This window comes from Cynocephalus volans, chromosome 5, assembly GCF_027409185.1.
Source record: "Cynocephalus volans isolate mCynVol1 chromosome 5, mCynVol1.pri, whole genome shotgun sequence".
In the NCBI taxonomy this organism is placed as follows: domain Eukaryota; kingdom Metazoa; phylum Chordata; class Mammalia; order Dermoptera; family Cynocephalidae; genus Cynocephalus; species Cynocephalus volans.
The window spans coordinates 120,366,432-120,380,043 of NC_084464.1; the positions used below are offsets into that span (position 1 = coordinate 120,366,432).

Genomic DNA, 13,612 nt, shown 5'->3' on the forward strand with positions numbered 1-13,612 from the left:
CTAGAACTGCCTAACCTTTAGCTCCAAGCCTGAACTCTCTACTTAGTTCCGGCCCATCTCAAAGTTAGCATATCCAAACAACTCACTGTCTTGCTGGTCCAATGTACTTTTCCTATTCCTATAATTGTAATTCCTATCTTCCAATAGTAGCATCATTATCTGTCCAAATACCTGAGCTAGATACCTGAGTCACTTTCTACCACCCAACATATCAAGTCCTGTAAATTTAACTTTTGAATAATCCTCTTCACTCCCAGTTTTACTTTCCTAGTCAGAATGCTAATCGTTTTTGCCTGCACTAATGAAACAGCATATTAAATCATCTATCTAATCACCAACCCTGCCACACACAATACATCCTCTTACTGCACCAGCTGATAGTGTGTTAGCTCTGTTGATATCACTCCATCATCAGGATAAAGTCCAGTCTTTGACATGGTGCAAGAGTCCCTCACAATTTGGCCTCAGATTTCCTTACTACCATATCTCTTGTCAAGCCCCACATGTATCCTATGGTCAAGTACAGTAGTTCTCACCTAGGGTCAATTGCCCTCAGAGAACATTTGGCAGTGTCTGGAGACATTTTTGTTTGTTACAGCTGGATGGGAAGGGGTGGTATGCACTACTGGTATCTAGTTGACAGAGGCCAGGTATACCATTAAACATCCTAAAGAAATCATCCGACCCCAAACTGTCAATAATGCTGAAGTAGAGAAAGTCTGGTGTAGTGAAGTGATACATAACTTTTCCTGGTTCACCAAGACACTGAAACTCATATACCGATATGACTGTACTTACATTATTCTCCATATCCATATTAACTTACATCATTCCTACATTTGACAAATTTACACCCACCTTTCAAAAACTATCTCCTATACTGCATTTTTAAAATCTCTAATATCACATTCTCTAAACTGTTTATGAACCCTTATGGTCAGAGAATCACTCCCTCCTCTTGGCTCTAAAAATATATTGTATTTATCACTTAATTATAACAGGCACTTGAAACTATGAGCTTCTTGACATTTTGTTAAAGTATCCTCATCACCTAGGAGATATCATGCAGTAATAAATGATTTATAAATTATAAAAAATATGCAGTTATTACTGATGCTTCTTGAATCTAGTTCCAATTTTTCTGGAGACATATCTAGGAAAAAAAGTAAGGAGAGGTACAAAATTATTCCTACCCTTTGGCCCAGTAATTTCATTTAGAGCAAGAGCTAGACAAAAAGGAAAAAAATTTTAAAAAATGAACAAAAGTATTTATAGACTTGATAATATATCCATTTACCAGTAAAAACAACACCCTGATAAATGGCTAGGCAGGAACCTCTCTAATACCCTGGCTCCTCAGTGTTTTGGGGCCAGTGAGTGAAATATGCCTGGACTGGTCACTGAATGGAACCTGAATCTGGCCTTAGAAATACTCCACCTTGTACTCTGGCCATGGCCTTTGCATAATCCCTCCCCACCTCAAAATAAGAGGAGGCATTTGCCTTAAAATTATCATTATTTATAATAATAAAAAATAATTTTAAATTAAATGCTCAACAAAGAAAATGTTTAAGCAACTGTGGTAAAGATATATGACAGAACACTATATGAATATTTAAAATGCCTAATATGTAGATAAAGTTAATAAATGAAAATATTTATATGGAATAAAAACAAATTTACAAATCACTTGTGAATAAAGGTTATGCAATAACTATTAAAATGCATATAAAAAATGCACATATACATATTAAATGTTATTAGAAAATCTGGAACTCTGAAAACATTCTGCATGCTTTTCTTTTTTTTTTTTTTGTAAAATTGCTTAAATCCATAAAGAGCAATTCTCAGAAGTTTTAGCACCTACCAATCACTAACTCTAAATGACATACTTTACAGCCATCTGAGAATGGAGTTTAGAAACTCAATCACTGTCCTCTAAATCATGGCAATAGATGTCCTGCATGTCCTGCATGCTACAGCATCTACTACAGGAGCCAAAGAAATGTTATTTTCTTGTTGTAATAGGCAGAATCCCAAGATAACCCCTACCTGACCCACACTTCTCCTGGGACCTGAGAATATAATGAGATATCACTCCCATGATTACATTATGTTATATTGCAAAGGGGATCTTGCAGATGTAATTAAGATCCCTAAGCAGCTGACTTTCAGGTAATAAAAATGGTGGATCTAGGGCCTAACCTAATCAGGTGAACCCTTAAAAGAAGTCAGAGAAATTCTAAGCAACAGAGGTTTTCTTCCTAGCCTTGAAGGAGTAAGCTATCATGTTATGAAAGGAGGAAGCCATGTAGCAAAAACTTGAGAATAGCTGCTAGGAGTTGAGAGCAGTCCCTGGCCAACAGCTAGCAAGAAAATGGGGACCTCACACTGCACTCATACAACCACAAGGAAATGAATTCTGACAACAACCAGTGAGCCTGAAGGACGACTTCTCATTTCATGTGGGATTGCAGCCTCAGTTGTCACTGTGGTCTCAGCCTAGGGAGACCCTGAGCAGAGGATCAGCTAACCCATACTTGGACTCCTGATTCACCAAACTGTGAGATAACAAAAATGTGTTACTTTAAGCCACTATGTTTTATGTAATTTGTTACACAGCAACAGAAAACTGTACTCATATTTATAAAAAGTTGGTTTAGTTTTCAATGAGACGTTTTATTCATTCAACAAATATTTCACTCACAAATATTTATTGATCTCCTATCATGTGTTAGGCATTGTATCAACCATGATATAACATATTATAATAAATAAATCCAAATGATTTTCATTTTAAGAAAATACTGAACTATACATATGCATAAAAAACTGATATCCAGAAGAAAATCTACAACTTAAATGTTACAAGAACACTTTTAAAAAGCCATATTGGTCAAATTATTAGTCATTCAGTCTAGAATTTTGTCTTTGAAGGTGATCCCAAATAAAATTTCATAGGATAGCACAGTCATGTTCCACCTGAGACTTTGGAATCATTTGTTTACTTTAATATCATTTATGATTCTGGTGCTTGTGAATTTATCAACAAAATCCATAGTTGACCTATTGATATTTTTTAGGCTATATCACTTGTAAGGATATCAAGATCCATAAACTTATGAAGATAGTGCACTCTTAAATTTTTTTAAAACAATCACTTTCAGTCTTTACAAGGTATCCCTTAATCCTTTCTTTATGTCTTTTTATAGATATATCTAATAGCCATTCAATAAATGAAAATGGAATAAATTCTTCATTTAAAAGGAAAATATTAGACTAGCTATTTTTTTTTTAAATGCAGCTACATGTGGTTTCTAACAGGCACTTATAAACATAAGTAAGCAGAAGAACTGAAAGTCAGTTGATGGAAAAAGATATCAGCTGTATCATACTACAAGAAAGCTGGTTATACAACATCAAACAATATAGACTAAGCCAAAAAGTATTATTTACTAAAAAGCTAAAATAATTCTATATTTGTATGCACATAACAAGCCTCTAAATGCACAAAGCAAAAACTGATTGATAGAATCCAGGGAGAAATAAATGAATCCATGATCATACCATCAGTTTTTAGTAACTAACAGATCAAGAATATAAATGTTAGACAGAATATAGAAGATTTGAAGAAAACAGCTTAAAATCTTGACTTTATGTACAGGCATATAGACTACATTGTGTTAAACAACTGAATGTAGCCAGAACATTAAATTCCTCTCATGCTAGGTCACAAAGCTAGACTGAACAAGTTTCAGAAATTGTTTTCATACAAACCACAATTTCCAATGGTAATGCAATTGAGTAATTACTTTTTAAAAAGTAACTTCAATCTCATACAATTCTTCCAGGGAACAAAAGAGGGAATATGTCCTACTTACTTTTATGAGGCTAGTATAACCTTGATTCCAAAACCAGAAAAAGATAGTATGAAAAAGAAAAAGTACAAAGCAATCTTACTTGAACCTAGGCTCAAAAATGCTATAAAAATATTAACAAACTGAATCTAGCATTAGATAAAAAAGATAATATATCATGACTAACTAGGACATATTCTAGAAATTTAAGATTGATTTAATATTAGAAAATTGATTGAAGTACCACTAACAAAGTACAGGAGAAAGTATGATGTTAAAAGATATAGAAAGATCAACATCCGTTCATGATTTTTTTTTAAATTAGGAAATTAGAATTAGAAGAGAATTTCCTACTTGATAAAGGGCATTTACAAAACAAAACTCCAAAGAAGCATCATAATTAACAGTGAAATATTGATATCCTTCCCTTTAGGAGCAGGAAACAAAACAAGACTGTTTATTATCTCTGGAGATCCTAGTCAGCAAAGTAGGACAAGAAAAAAGATGTCCCAGACTGAAGGAAAGGCAGGAGCACATTTTAGGATGAACCAGGTAGCTGCTTGGGGAGCCATTCTAAAGTGGCACCAAAACATTACCAGGGCACTAAAAAATAACTGAGAATGTAGCCAGAAGGAAAACAAATTACATACTTACCAGAACTCTTCTCAGTGGGACTGCACTATGTAGGTTGGAGGAATATTTAGATAAACCATTTGGAATTGAGAGAGGAACCCTGAGGGGCCTCATAAGAAACACAGATGGTCTCTAAACTGCCTTCTAATGAGAGCAGGACACAGTAACTACAGGGGATCACATTCTGCTGGGAATGATGTTCTCATCTGAAGCCAGAGGTGGATTATCTCGAACAACAGAAGAGAGGTTGGGCTAATACCAGTAATAATCTTACTACTCTATCCTTCCCAAATGTAGTACTTGATGCTTTCTCTGGATAAATGTTTAAAAGTAACTAGAGAACAGTGAGTGCAAATTATTAGCCTGCCCAGGGGCACTCGTGTTTTGGTGTGGTTTCTGTGAGCAGAAGCCGTGATGGGAAAACAAGACTCAAAGGCTGTTGGCGAGGATGACACTTGGGAGGTCAGAAAAGCTGAAAAGACAAAAGCAGCATCAAGACATGAATAGTTTGAGGAAGGTCACTCAGCAAACCACATGAAGGATGAACTGGAAAGCAAGGAAAAGGAGATAGTAGGGCATGGTATGGCATAGTGTGAACCAGGACAGAGAGAGAGAGAGAAGCAGCAAACAATATCATTATTTTAAAAATGTCATTACATTTATTTTATTCCTCACTTTTTTGACTTATAACATTTTTATTATAGTCTATTATTTGCCTTTTCTTTTCCAGGCTAAATATTATTTTCACATAAAATTTTGAAAATATTTTAGATGTCACTATCTAAAACTTGTAAAGTCTCTGTTTTTCTTTAAATCACGATACAGTGTAGAGAATACTAAGCTAATGTTTTGTAAAAGGGCAGAGAAACTGTTTTTGTTTTCTTTCCTATACAGTGATGTTCTCCTTTGTTTTGCTTTTCCCCACAAAGGCACACTGGTTTAATGTTTTTTATAGTAAATTTTTACCTGGTGGGACATAAGCAAAGTGTTATGAAAAATCCAGCATTGATTAAAGTTTTTGGGCTGTTTTCACTCCAGATATGTTACCTTCACTGAAGTTCACGTACCACACAACGTCACCAGGATAAGTTATTATTATGAACATACATATAAAAAGGTGATAGGCCTAAGGAATTCTTGCCTCTTGATTGGCTGTATTCAGCTTATCTTCCAGGACTTCCTTCAGGTTTTCCAGCTCCAGTTGAAGCTGACTTTTATCCTCCTCCAAGATTAGTTTCTCCTTTCTATATTGTTCCTCCAATTCCTTAGAAAAAGAAATTTTAAAAAATTAACAAGATTATAAATCCTATATCCTTTGAAGACTCCAAGAAAAAGACTATTCTGTTTTATATTTTGATGCTTTGCTCTACAAATTGTTCTTACTCTTAATTAATAAAATCAGAGTTAACAGTGACTCTAATTTAAATCCAAATGGCTTTGATTCTATCATTGTGAAACACTTAAAGCCATTAAATAACTTTTTTAAATGGCGAGAATATGTGACTGGTCTACGTCAAGCTGTAGTCAAAAGACAGAGAAGTATGATATAAATGACCTCGATGAGATAATAAAAAAATTCCAATCATATCTTGAATTCAGAATTCTTTTATACTTACATAAAAAACAAAATCTAGTCACACTTCTGGAACTCAGTGGTCTATTAAAATTAAATTAATTAGGGGTACAGGAATACAAGGATGGGGAGCTGATTAAGTCTAGCTTAGTGAGGAAATCTTTAGAGAGACAGCAGTTCCTAAGTCTGGTTTGAAGGAGTGCACCAGTAGGAAAAAGTGCTGGACTAAGAGAGAAATACAGCATTCTAGGTAGAGGAAAAAGCATGTGCTAACCACCATGCAGGTATAAAATAGCATAGCATGCTACAAGTAGTTCAATATTTCTATAGTGGAAGGTAAGAAGAGTAGAAAATAGAGATCTGTGTCAGGGGTCCCCGAGACAAACCTGAGTTTGATGATTTGCTAGGAGGACTCACAGGACTCAGTGTATAGTCATACCCATGGCTGTGATTTATTATAGCAAAAGGATATAAAGCACAATTAGCAAAAGGAAAAGACACATGGGGCTAAGTCTGAAGGAAACAAAGCACAACCTTCTCACACAGGACACACTTAATTCCTCCAGCAAGTTGTGACAACTTGTGTGAAATGTTGTCTACCAGGGAAGCCGATGAGAGACTCAGTGCCCAGGTTTTACTGGGGGCTGGTCACATAGGCACTTCCTGGCAAATAACAAAATTCCAGACTCCCCAAAGGAAAACAGGTGTTCAGCACAAACCCCATCATGTGCGTAAACAGGTTAGGCACAATGAGCCATTCTTATCAGGGAATGGTAAAATCCTCCCAAGATTCAAATTCCCAGATGCCAGCCAGGGGCCAACTTGCCTTTGTAAGGACAGCAGTTTCAAGCCTGCTATGTTAACTCTTTTCTGCCCTGGTTCTCTGTATATTCATTCTCAGATGGGGTGGAAACTAGAACTAGAGTTATGATGGAAAATATAATCCTTTCTGATAACTACATCATAAAGAATGGAGAAGTCATCTTTAGCTAAATGTTCTTTGTCACTGGAGAAAGACTACTCTGGAAGGAGGCTGGTTTTAGCTTAGGCTCATACATGTGCTAGATAGGCAAGAGAAGAATGAAGCAGAAATGACAAGTTATTTTGATAAAAGAGAAGGGTACAAATAAGGCTGTCAGAGAGGCTTTGAATATGTTCCCATACAGGAAATTTTATGTCATCTGTCACATCGCAAACATGTTTTGAATAAAGATTTTTAAAAACCTAATTGGCTTAAGGCAGGTTTTTAGGTGGCTTGAAAATTAAAATTTAATGGGGTGGGGGGATGATTAGGAGTGAAGTGATGAGGCAAAAATGATACTGATAAAAGATGCTCTGATTCTAGCACTTAGAATTTAATAAAGAGAGATAAAGAAAGACTAAAGGCAGGACACATGCAATTTAAATATTCCAATAAGAAAAGACAAGGCGAGGTGAAAAAATAATGACAAAAGATAGTTATGAAAGAGATTACAGAAGCAGCAGTTACTGCTAACCAATTTACTATAAAACCCTGAACACCTGGTAACAGGCATCCAGCACTGGTAAGCATGCACACCTATCACATAATTAAAGCTGTACAAATTAATCCTGGAATAGTGAGCTGGCACAGAGAAAATTACAATGACAATCTTGAGAATAATGTGTCTCTGGGTACATAAACATATAATATTAAGTTTATATAGAATTAACATTCTAATATGAAGTTTTATTTGAATTTTTAATTAAATTTAGGTCTTAAATATTTTTTTTAATTAGTTTGTGTCACAAAAGGAGGGAATATTGAGGCAGAAGACCTCAATTCACATCCTATCTCTTCTACTTACTATGTTTGTAGCCCTAAGTAAATCATTTAGATTTATTAAACCTATTTCACCATCTGTATAATAAAAATGATACTAATCTCCAAGTCATAATTATTAAAAAATATATAAGAAAGTTCTTTGTAAAGTACTATTGTGTAAAACATGTAACAGCCATCATTAATGAATGTCTACATGATGTGGTGTCTAAATACTGGTATAGCAAACAAACCAATACCAGTGTCATAGGATTAAATGAAAAAATATATGTAAAACATTAGTACAGTGTCTGGCACATAGCAAGAAGTACTAATAACAGACACTTATTTATCACCAGGTGCTAGGACATGTCTGGGTACTCAACACCTTATCTCAATCCTCACAGGAACACTGTAAGATGCATCACATCTTCTGTCAGATGGGGAGGCCGAGGCACAGTTTTTGGGATCCATGGGAATGCAGTAAGCAAAGAGCTCAGGGTAAGGCCCAGGCCCATCAGATACTTTGCTTTTTCTGCTATCCAGACTGTCTGTCATGCATTACTATTAGCAAGCTGATTACTTACTTGAGGAAGAAAACACACACAAATTATTTTCTCAGGGATGGAAACTATCTACAAGAGAAGTGCTTCAACTAGTTGAGGATTCCTGAAGAGCACACCTATCTGGTTGTCTCATAAAGAAACAGCTCAAGATCAAAGAGAGTATTGCTATTATGGATTATGTGAAGGAATAATGCCTCATATCAATAAACCGTGTCCCATACCAAGAACTTTCATATATGTTACCCTTTGAATCATGATTTAAAGAATGATTACAAGACAGCAGCCATCGAAATGAAGCAGATGATTACAACACAGGTCAAGGTGGACAATTACAGAATCCCATCACTTGACAATGCAATGATAAACTGAAGTTTCACTCACCATTTGCAGTTTTTTCTTATCCCTAATTGCATTGCTGTGGACAGCCTCAATTGCCACATGGTGCTTCCAAGCTAATTCTTCCAAAGTCTTAGAATGGGCTTCATTTAATTGAGTCATTTCCCCTTCCAGTCTATTTTGCAGGTTTTTAAGCTCCATTTCATAATACTCTTGCTGAGTTCTCTTTGCTTCATTTACTTTCTAAAATTAAAACAAATAAAGATCAATAACTGGCATTTGCTTTTTTCATCACTGCTATTAGTATTTTGAATATCCTAAAAATATGTAAACTTGAATGAACTGAGTGCTACGAGATCTAGACTACAAAACATGAGAATAGATCATTAGCATTCTCAGAAGGTGACTGGGTGGCACAGGCGAAATGAAAAATTTTAAAGCAAGAGATAAAATAGACAATTATTAGATTAGAGCCAAATATGAGTCAGCATACCTGCAAGCTTAAGAGAGAAAGGCTTTCTATATGTTAAAGTAGTACACAAAATAGCTTACCAATTAACCCACTCAAATCACATTATTCTATACAATTTTGAGTGCCAACTGTGTAACTTTTAAGCACTCACAGTCAATGATTAAAAAGGTCAAAAGACAGTGGCAATACAGGTTTATAAGTTCTGTGAAAGGGGTATCTATCACATGCTGTGAAAGTATATAGGAAGGGAACCTAACCTGGATGAGGTGGGAAAGGGTGCGCGCGCGTGCGTGCACGTGTGTGTGCACGTGTGTATGTGCATGTGGGGGGGGGGAAGGGAGGGAGGGAGGGAGGGAGATATCAGGGAAGGCTTTTCAGAAGAGTAGACCTCTGAGCTGGTGATGACACATTCTCTTATTTAATTCTCACAACAAGCCCAAAAGGAAATTAAAAATAAGAAAATGTCAAACCTAGGTCTGATGTCAATATCCTGCATGTACAGACATTTCTACTGCCTTCTAGCATTTCTGAAGATGAGAAGGAGCTAACCACATAGCAAAGTTTAGGCAGATAGAAAGTCCATGCAGCTAAGCATTGTGTATAGAACACAGGCTATAAGGCTTAGGAATGGTGAGAGATGGGGCTCAGAAGCAGGCAGGGGTTAAATGATGAGAAGGGGTCTTTTATACAAAGGACTTTGGGTTTTCTTCTGAAGAGAATGAGAAATCACCAAAGTTTAAGTTAGTGACATTGTTTAAAACAATCACCTTGGCAGGAGGTTGGTGAGCTGATCGAAGGCAGGGAGAGCAGTTAGGAGGCTGCCACTATAATCCAGGCAAGCAGTGACAGGTGCCTAAACCTAGCATATGTGAATGGGTACGAAGAGTGAAGGATGGAATAAACATATGTTGAGGGAGTAGAACCAACAGGACTTTGTAACAGATAAGAGGGGTTGCGGAAACAGTACTCAAGAATGACTCTCAAGTTTCTGAGTTATCAAATAGACAGACTGTGGTACTATTGGTTAAAATAAGGAGTAAAAGAAGTATAGTACTTTTGAGGGGAGAAAGTTCTGGGTGTGCTAATTGACATACTTGTGTAAAACATAGATAGAGATATCTAGTGAAAAGTTCCAGTACTCAAGTTCAGGAAAAAGATCTGCTCTGGACCTATAAATTTAGGAGCTATCACTGAACAAGTGACAGTTGATGTTACTGAAATAAATGAGCGTGTGGAATGAGATGAAAATCCTGAGAACATCAGTGGTGAATGGGAGGGAGCAGGAGCAAGGAGAACAGACACTGTTCAGTACTCTTAGTTGCTGAGGGAAGGAAAAAGGAAAGATGTTCAAAACTCCCACTCGGTAATATGGATATCTGAAAAACTGAAATAAATATTCAGCAATCACTCTACAAATGATGTCTTATTTGTATAATCTAGGAATTTAATATGCTGGCATGTGTATTTTTAGAGATTGACGCTTGTCATCCTCTTCAGTTTAACAGAAATTTCCTAGGTGTATATGCAATAATATATTTCATTAGTGGGAAAAAAAATAGGATTAACTATAAATGTGCACTCCGACAAAATAAGAGTTTATTCAGTTTCTGGCTTGAAATACATTGGAATGCCTTAAATTTTTATATTATAGATTGTTACCCACATATTTTGAGCATATACATAATATGGGATAGTCTAGCTTTACACCTTTTTTCCTCAAAATAAAAACAATAAACAACCACTAGAGTAAGAAATGTATTGTTATTGTGAAGTAGAAGTAAACACTCCAAATACTTCAAACCTGTAAAGGAAGAAAAACAAACTTTTCTTCCTTCCCCTTTTTTGGGAGGTGGGGTGCTCCATTACTTTTTACCTTCTCCAGTTCCAGAATCTGCTGCTTCTGCTCTTCACCCAGACTCTGAGTTCTGCTTTGCAAAAAAGCTCTTTCCTCTTCAAGTTGAGATAATCGCTCATTGGCCCTCGATTTTTCTGATTCTAAATCTTTAATTGCAACCTCCTGGGTCATTTGAGTTGCTTGAAGCATTCCAATATGACCTAGCCCCCAAAAAGAAAAATGCTTTCAACTAAAAAATATATTGCACTGTGGTATAAAACAGTTTATATTTAGTGACAAAGTCGTATGTTATACCTAAGTAAAATAAATGATCTGCATGTACAAATTTTTCTTTGGTTTCTTCACTGTGTAAAATGAAAATATTTACAATGGGAACACTTCTTATCCAACCAGAATAATTTAAACTAGCAAGTCCATTTTCATATTATTGATGCTTCCTGGACCTAGTACCATTCTACTTTTTCTTTTTTTTAAAGATTGAAAGCTATACAAATTGATGTAGAAGTAACTGCTCAGGGGTTCATGGAAAAGTCTCCTGGGAGTAAAACAAGGTAAGAGAGGATGCACTGTAATATCGTGGAGCCAAAATGAATAATTTATTTTTTTCTAATCTCATCTTTTTTTTCAAATTCTAACATAAAGAGGAAGAAATTTGTATGCAGGGAACAAAGGTGGCAGAGAGCAGTTTGGTTGAAATGAAATTTGTTTTAGACAAGCACTAGATAAAAAAACAATGGTAGAGTAAGAGACAGGTAAGGACAGTAAGGTTATGAAAGAATAAAATAAATGACAGCAAAAAAAGGGTGGAGGAGGAGGAAAATGAGGAGAGAGAGAAAGATGAAAAGAGTGTGTGAGAGAAGGGTCTCGCAGAAAGCATGGTTTAGGGCAGTGGTTCTCAAAATGCCCTGGACCAGCAGCCCTGGCATCACTGGGAACTGTAGTTAGGAATGTAGCCCACCCCAGATCTGCCGAATCAGAAACTGTGGGTGTGGCCCAGTATCTGTGGGTTTATAAACCCTCCAGGTGACTCTGATGCTAAAGGTTATTAAAAACTATCACTTTAGGGAAAGGGAAATCTGGGATTCCCTGATGAGTCAATCAAAATCAGATGAGATCCTCAAAGAACTAACTCAAATAGCTTCTTGGGGCACATTAAACACTCAGACAAAATATAACTTTAGAGCTAACGTGAGTCACTCACTTTCTGTAGTAAGGGCTATGAAATTAGCACATCAGCCACTTCAGAATGGGCTACTCAGCTCTAGTATGTAAAATGATCCTTCACAACAAGACCACTGAAATGAGGTGCTGCATGCAGTTTATATATGAGGGTACATCAAAAAGTTGATGGAAAATGGAATTAAAAAATAATACAAATATTTCCCATGAACTTTTTGAAGACCACTCATACAGTCCAATTAATACTTTAAAATGTATGTTTTTAAAGGACAAAACCTCTTAGAAACAGTGCTTCATATTTCTTTTAGTGACTGATTTATTGGTGGTTTTACCTGCTAACAATTTTTCTACAAAAATATATTCGTAAGAATAGAAATAAGTTTTCACTTGCTTATTTTATGATTAATTCGTAGGATATTCAGGTCCTTTAACATATTTATGGTCTAAACAATTTTAAAATATTAGAAGAAAAGACAAATTGTCTTGAGTTAACATTCAAGTATTAGTTTTTAGATGTGCATTACACCAAAAACCGTGTTCAGACATACTAGCTTTGAGAACAAGATCTGAAGCTTGCTGTTGTAAACGTTCTCTGGCAGCTGCTAGTTCACTTTCCACTTCTTTATGCTTGCTTAATAAGGACATTTCTCCTTCCTTGGCATCATCAAGCTGCTTTTGAAGAACCTGAGAAAGATTAAACAGCCACTATTAAAATGAAAGAATAATACTAAGCTAAATCATGTAAGTTCTAAGCATGTTTTCTCTTATTCAGAAGTCATACTTAACTATACCTAGCTTTAATTCTGTAAGTATTGGTAACACTTATAACTTGATATTCTCACAAGTCATATGACCTTATCAGGAAAGGATATTCTACCCTTTCTAGTCTGTTCTAATGCTGCAAAGATATTAAAAACATAGCTATGACATTTTCTGTATCAATAAGGTAAAACTGGTAGAGACTTGGTTTTTTTCTCTAGATTTGTGCCATACCCCTATTAAATTCAGGTTTATAAAGCAATCAATTTTTTGTTCAATGTCTAAATATCAACTAATGGGCAGTCCATTACTAATGAAGGGAAAGAAAAAAACATAAACCCAAAGCCCAATGTTTTAACTCTCCCAACTACTTATGGAAAATATTAATAGTATTAAATAAAATCCTTTCATAAATAATCAGCAAGATTTTAAGCTTATCTTTTTGGGATCTTGATATTTGAAATTCTGAAATAATAACTATCTCTTCATTGATTTTTCTCACAAAGGAGTAGCAGAAAAAGGCAAAATGGATTAAAATAAAGTTTAAGTGGTATGAATGAAAAGAAACTGATCCTGCTAAGCCAGGTAGACTGCTCTCCAGT

At 35.5% G+C, this 13,612-nt stretch overlaps 1 protein-coding gene across 3 annotated transcripts in view; it reads right to left on the reverse strand.

Annotated features, from left to right (window-relative positions):
- FAM184A (family with sequence similarity 184 member A) overlaps positions 1–13,612 on the reverse strand; it is a 100,052-nt gene that overhangs the window by 52,421 nt on the left and 34,019 nt on the right. For all 3 annotated transcript variants that reach the window (XM_063098087.1, XM_063098089.1, XM_063098088.1), the window contains 4 exons: positions 12,800–12,935; positions 11,091–11,272; positions 8,791–8,988; positions 5,632–5,754 (listed from right to left, as the gene is read on the reverse strand). In XM_063098087.1, the coding sequence (XP_062954157.1) occupies positions 5,632–5,754; positions 8,791–8,988; positions 11,091–11,272; positions 12,800–12,935 (639 nt within the window). The remainder of the gene's footprint in view (positions 1–5,631; positions 5,755–8,790; positions 8,989–11,090; positions 11,273–12,799; positions 12,936–13,612) is intronic.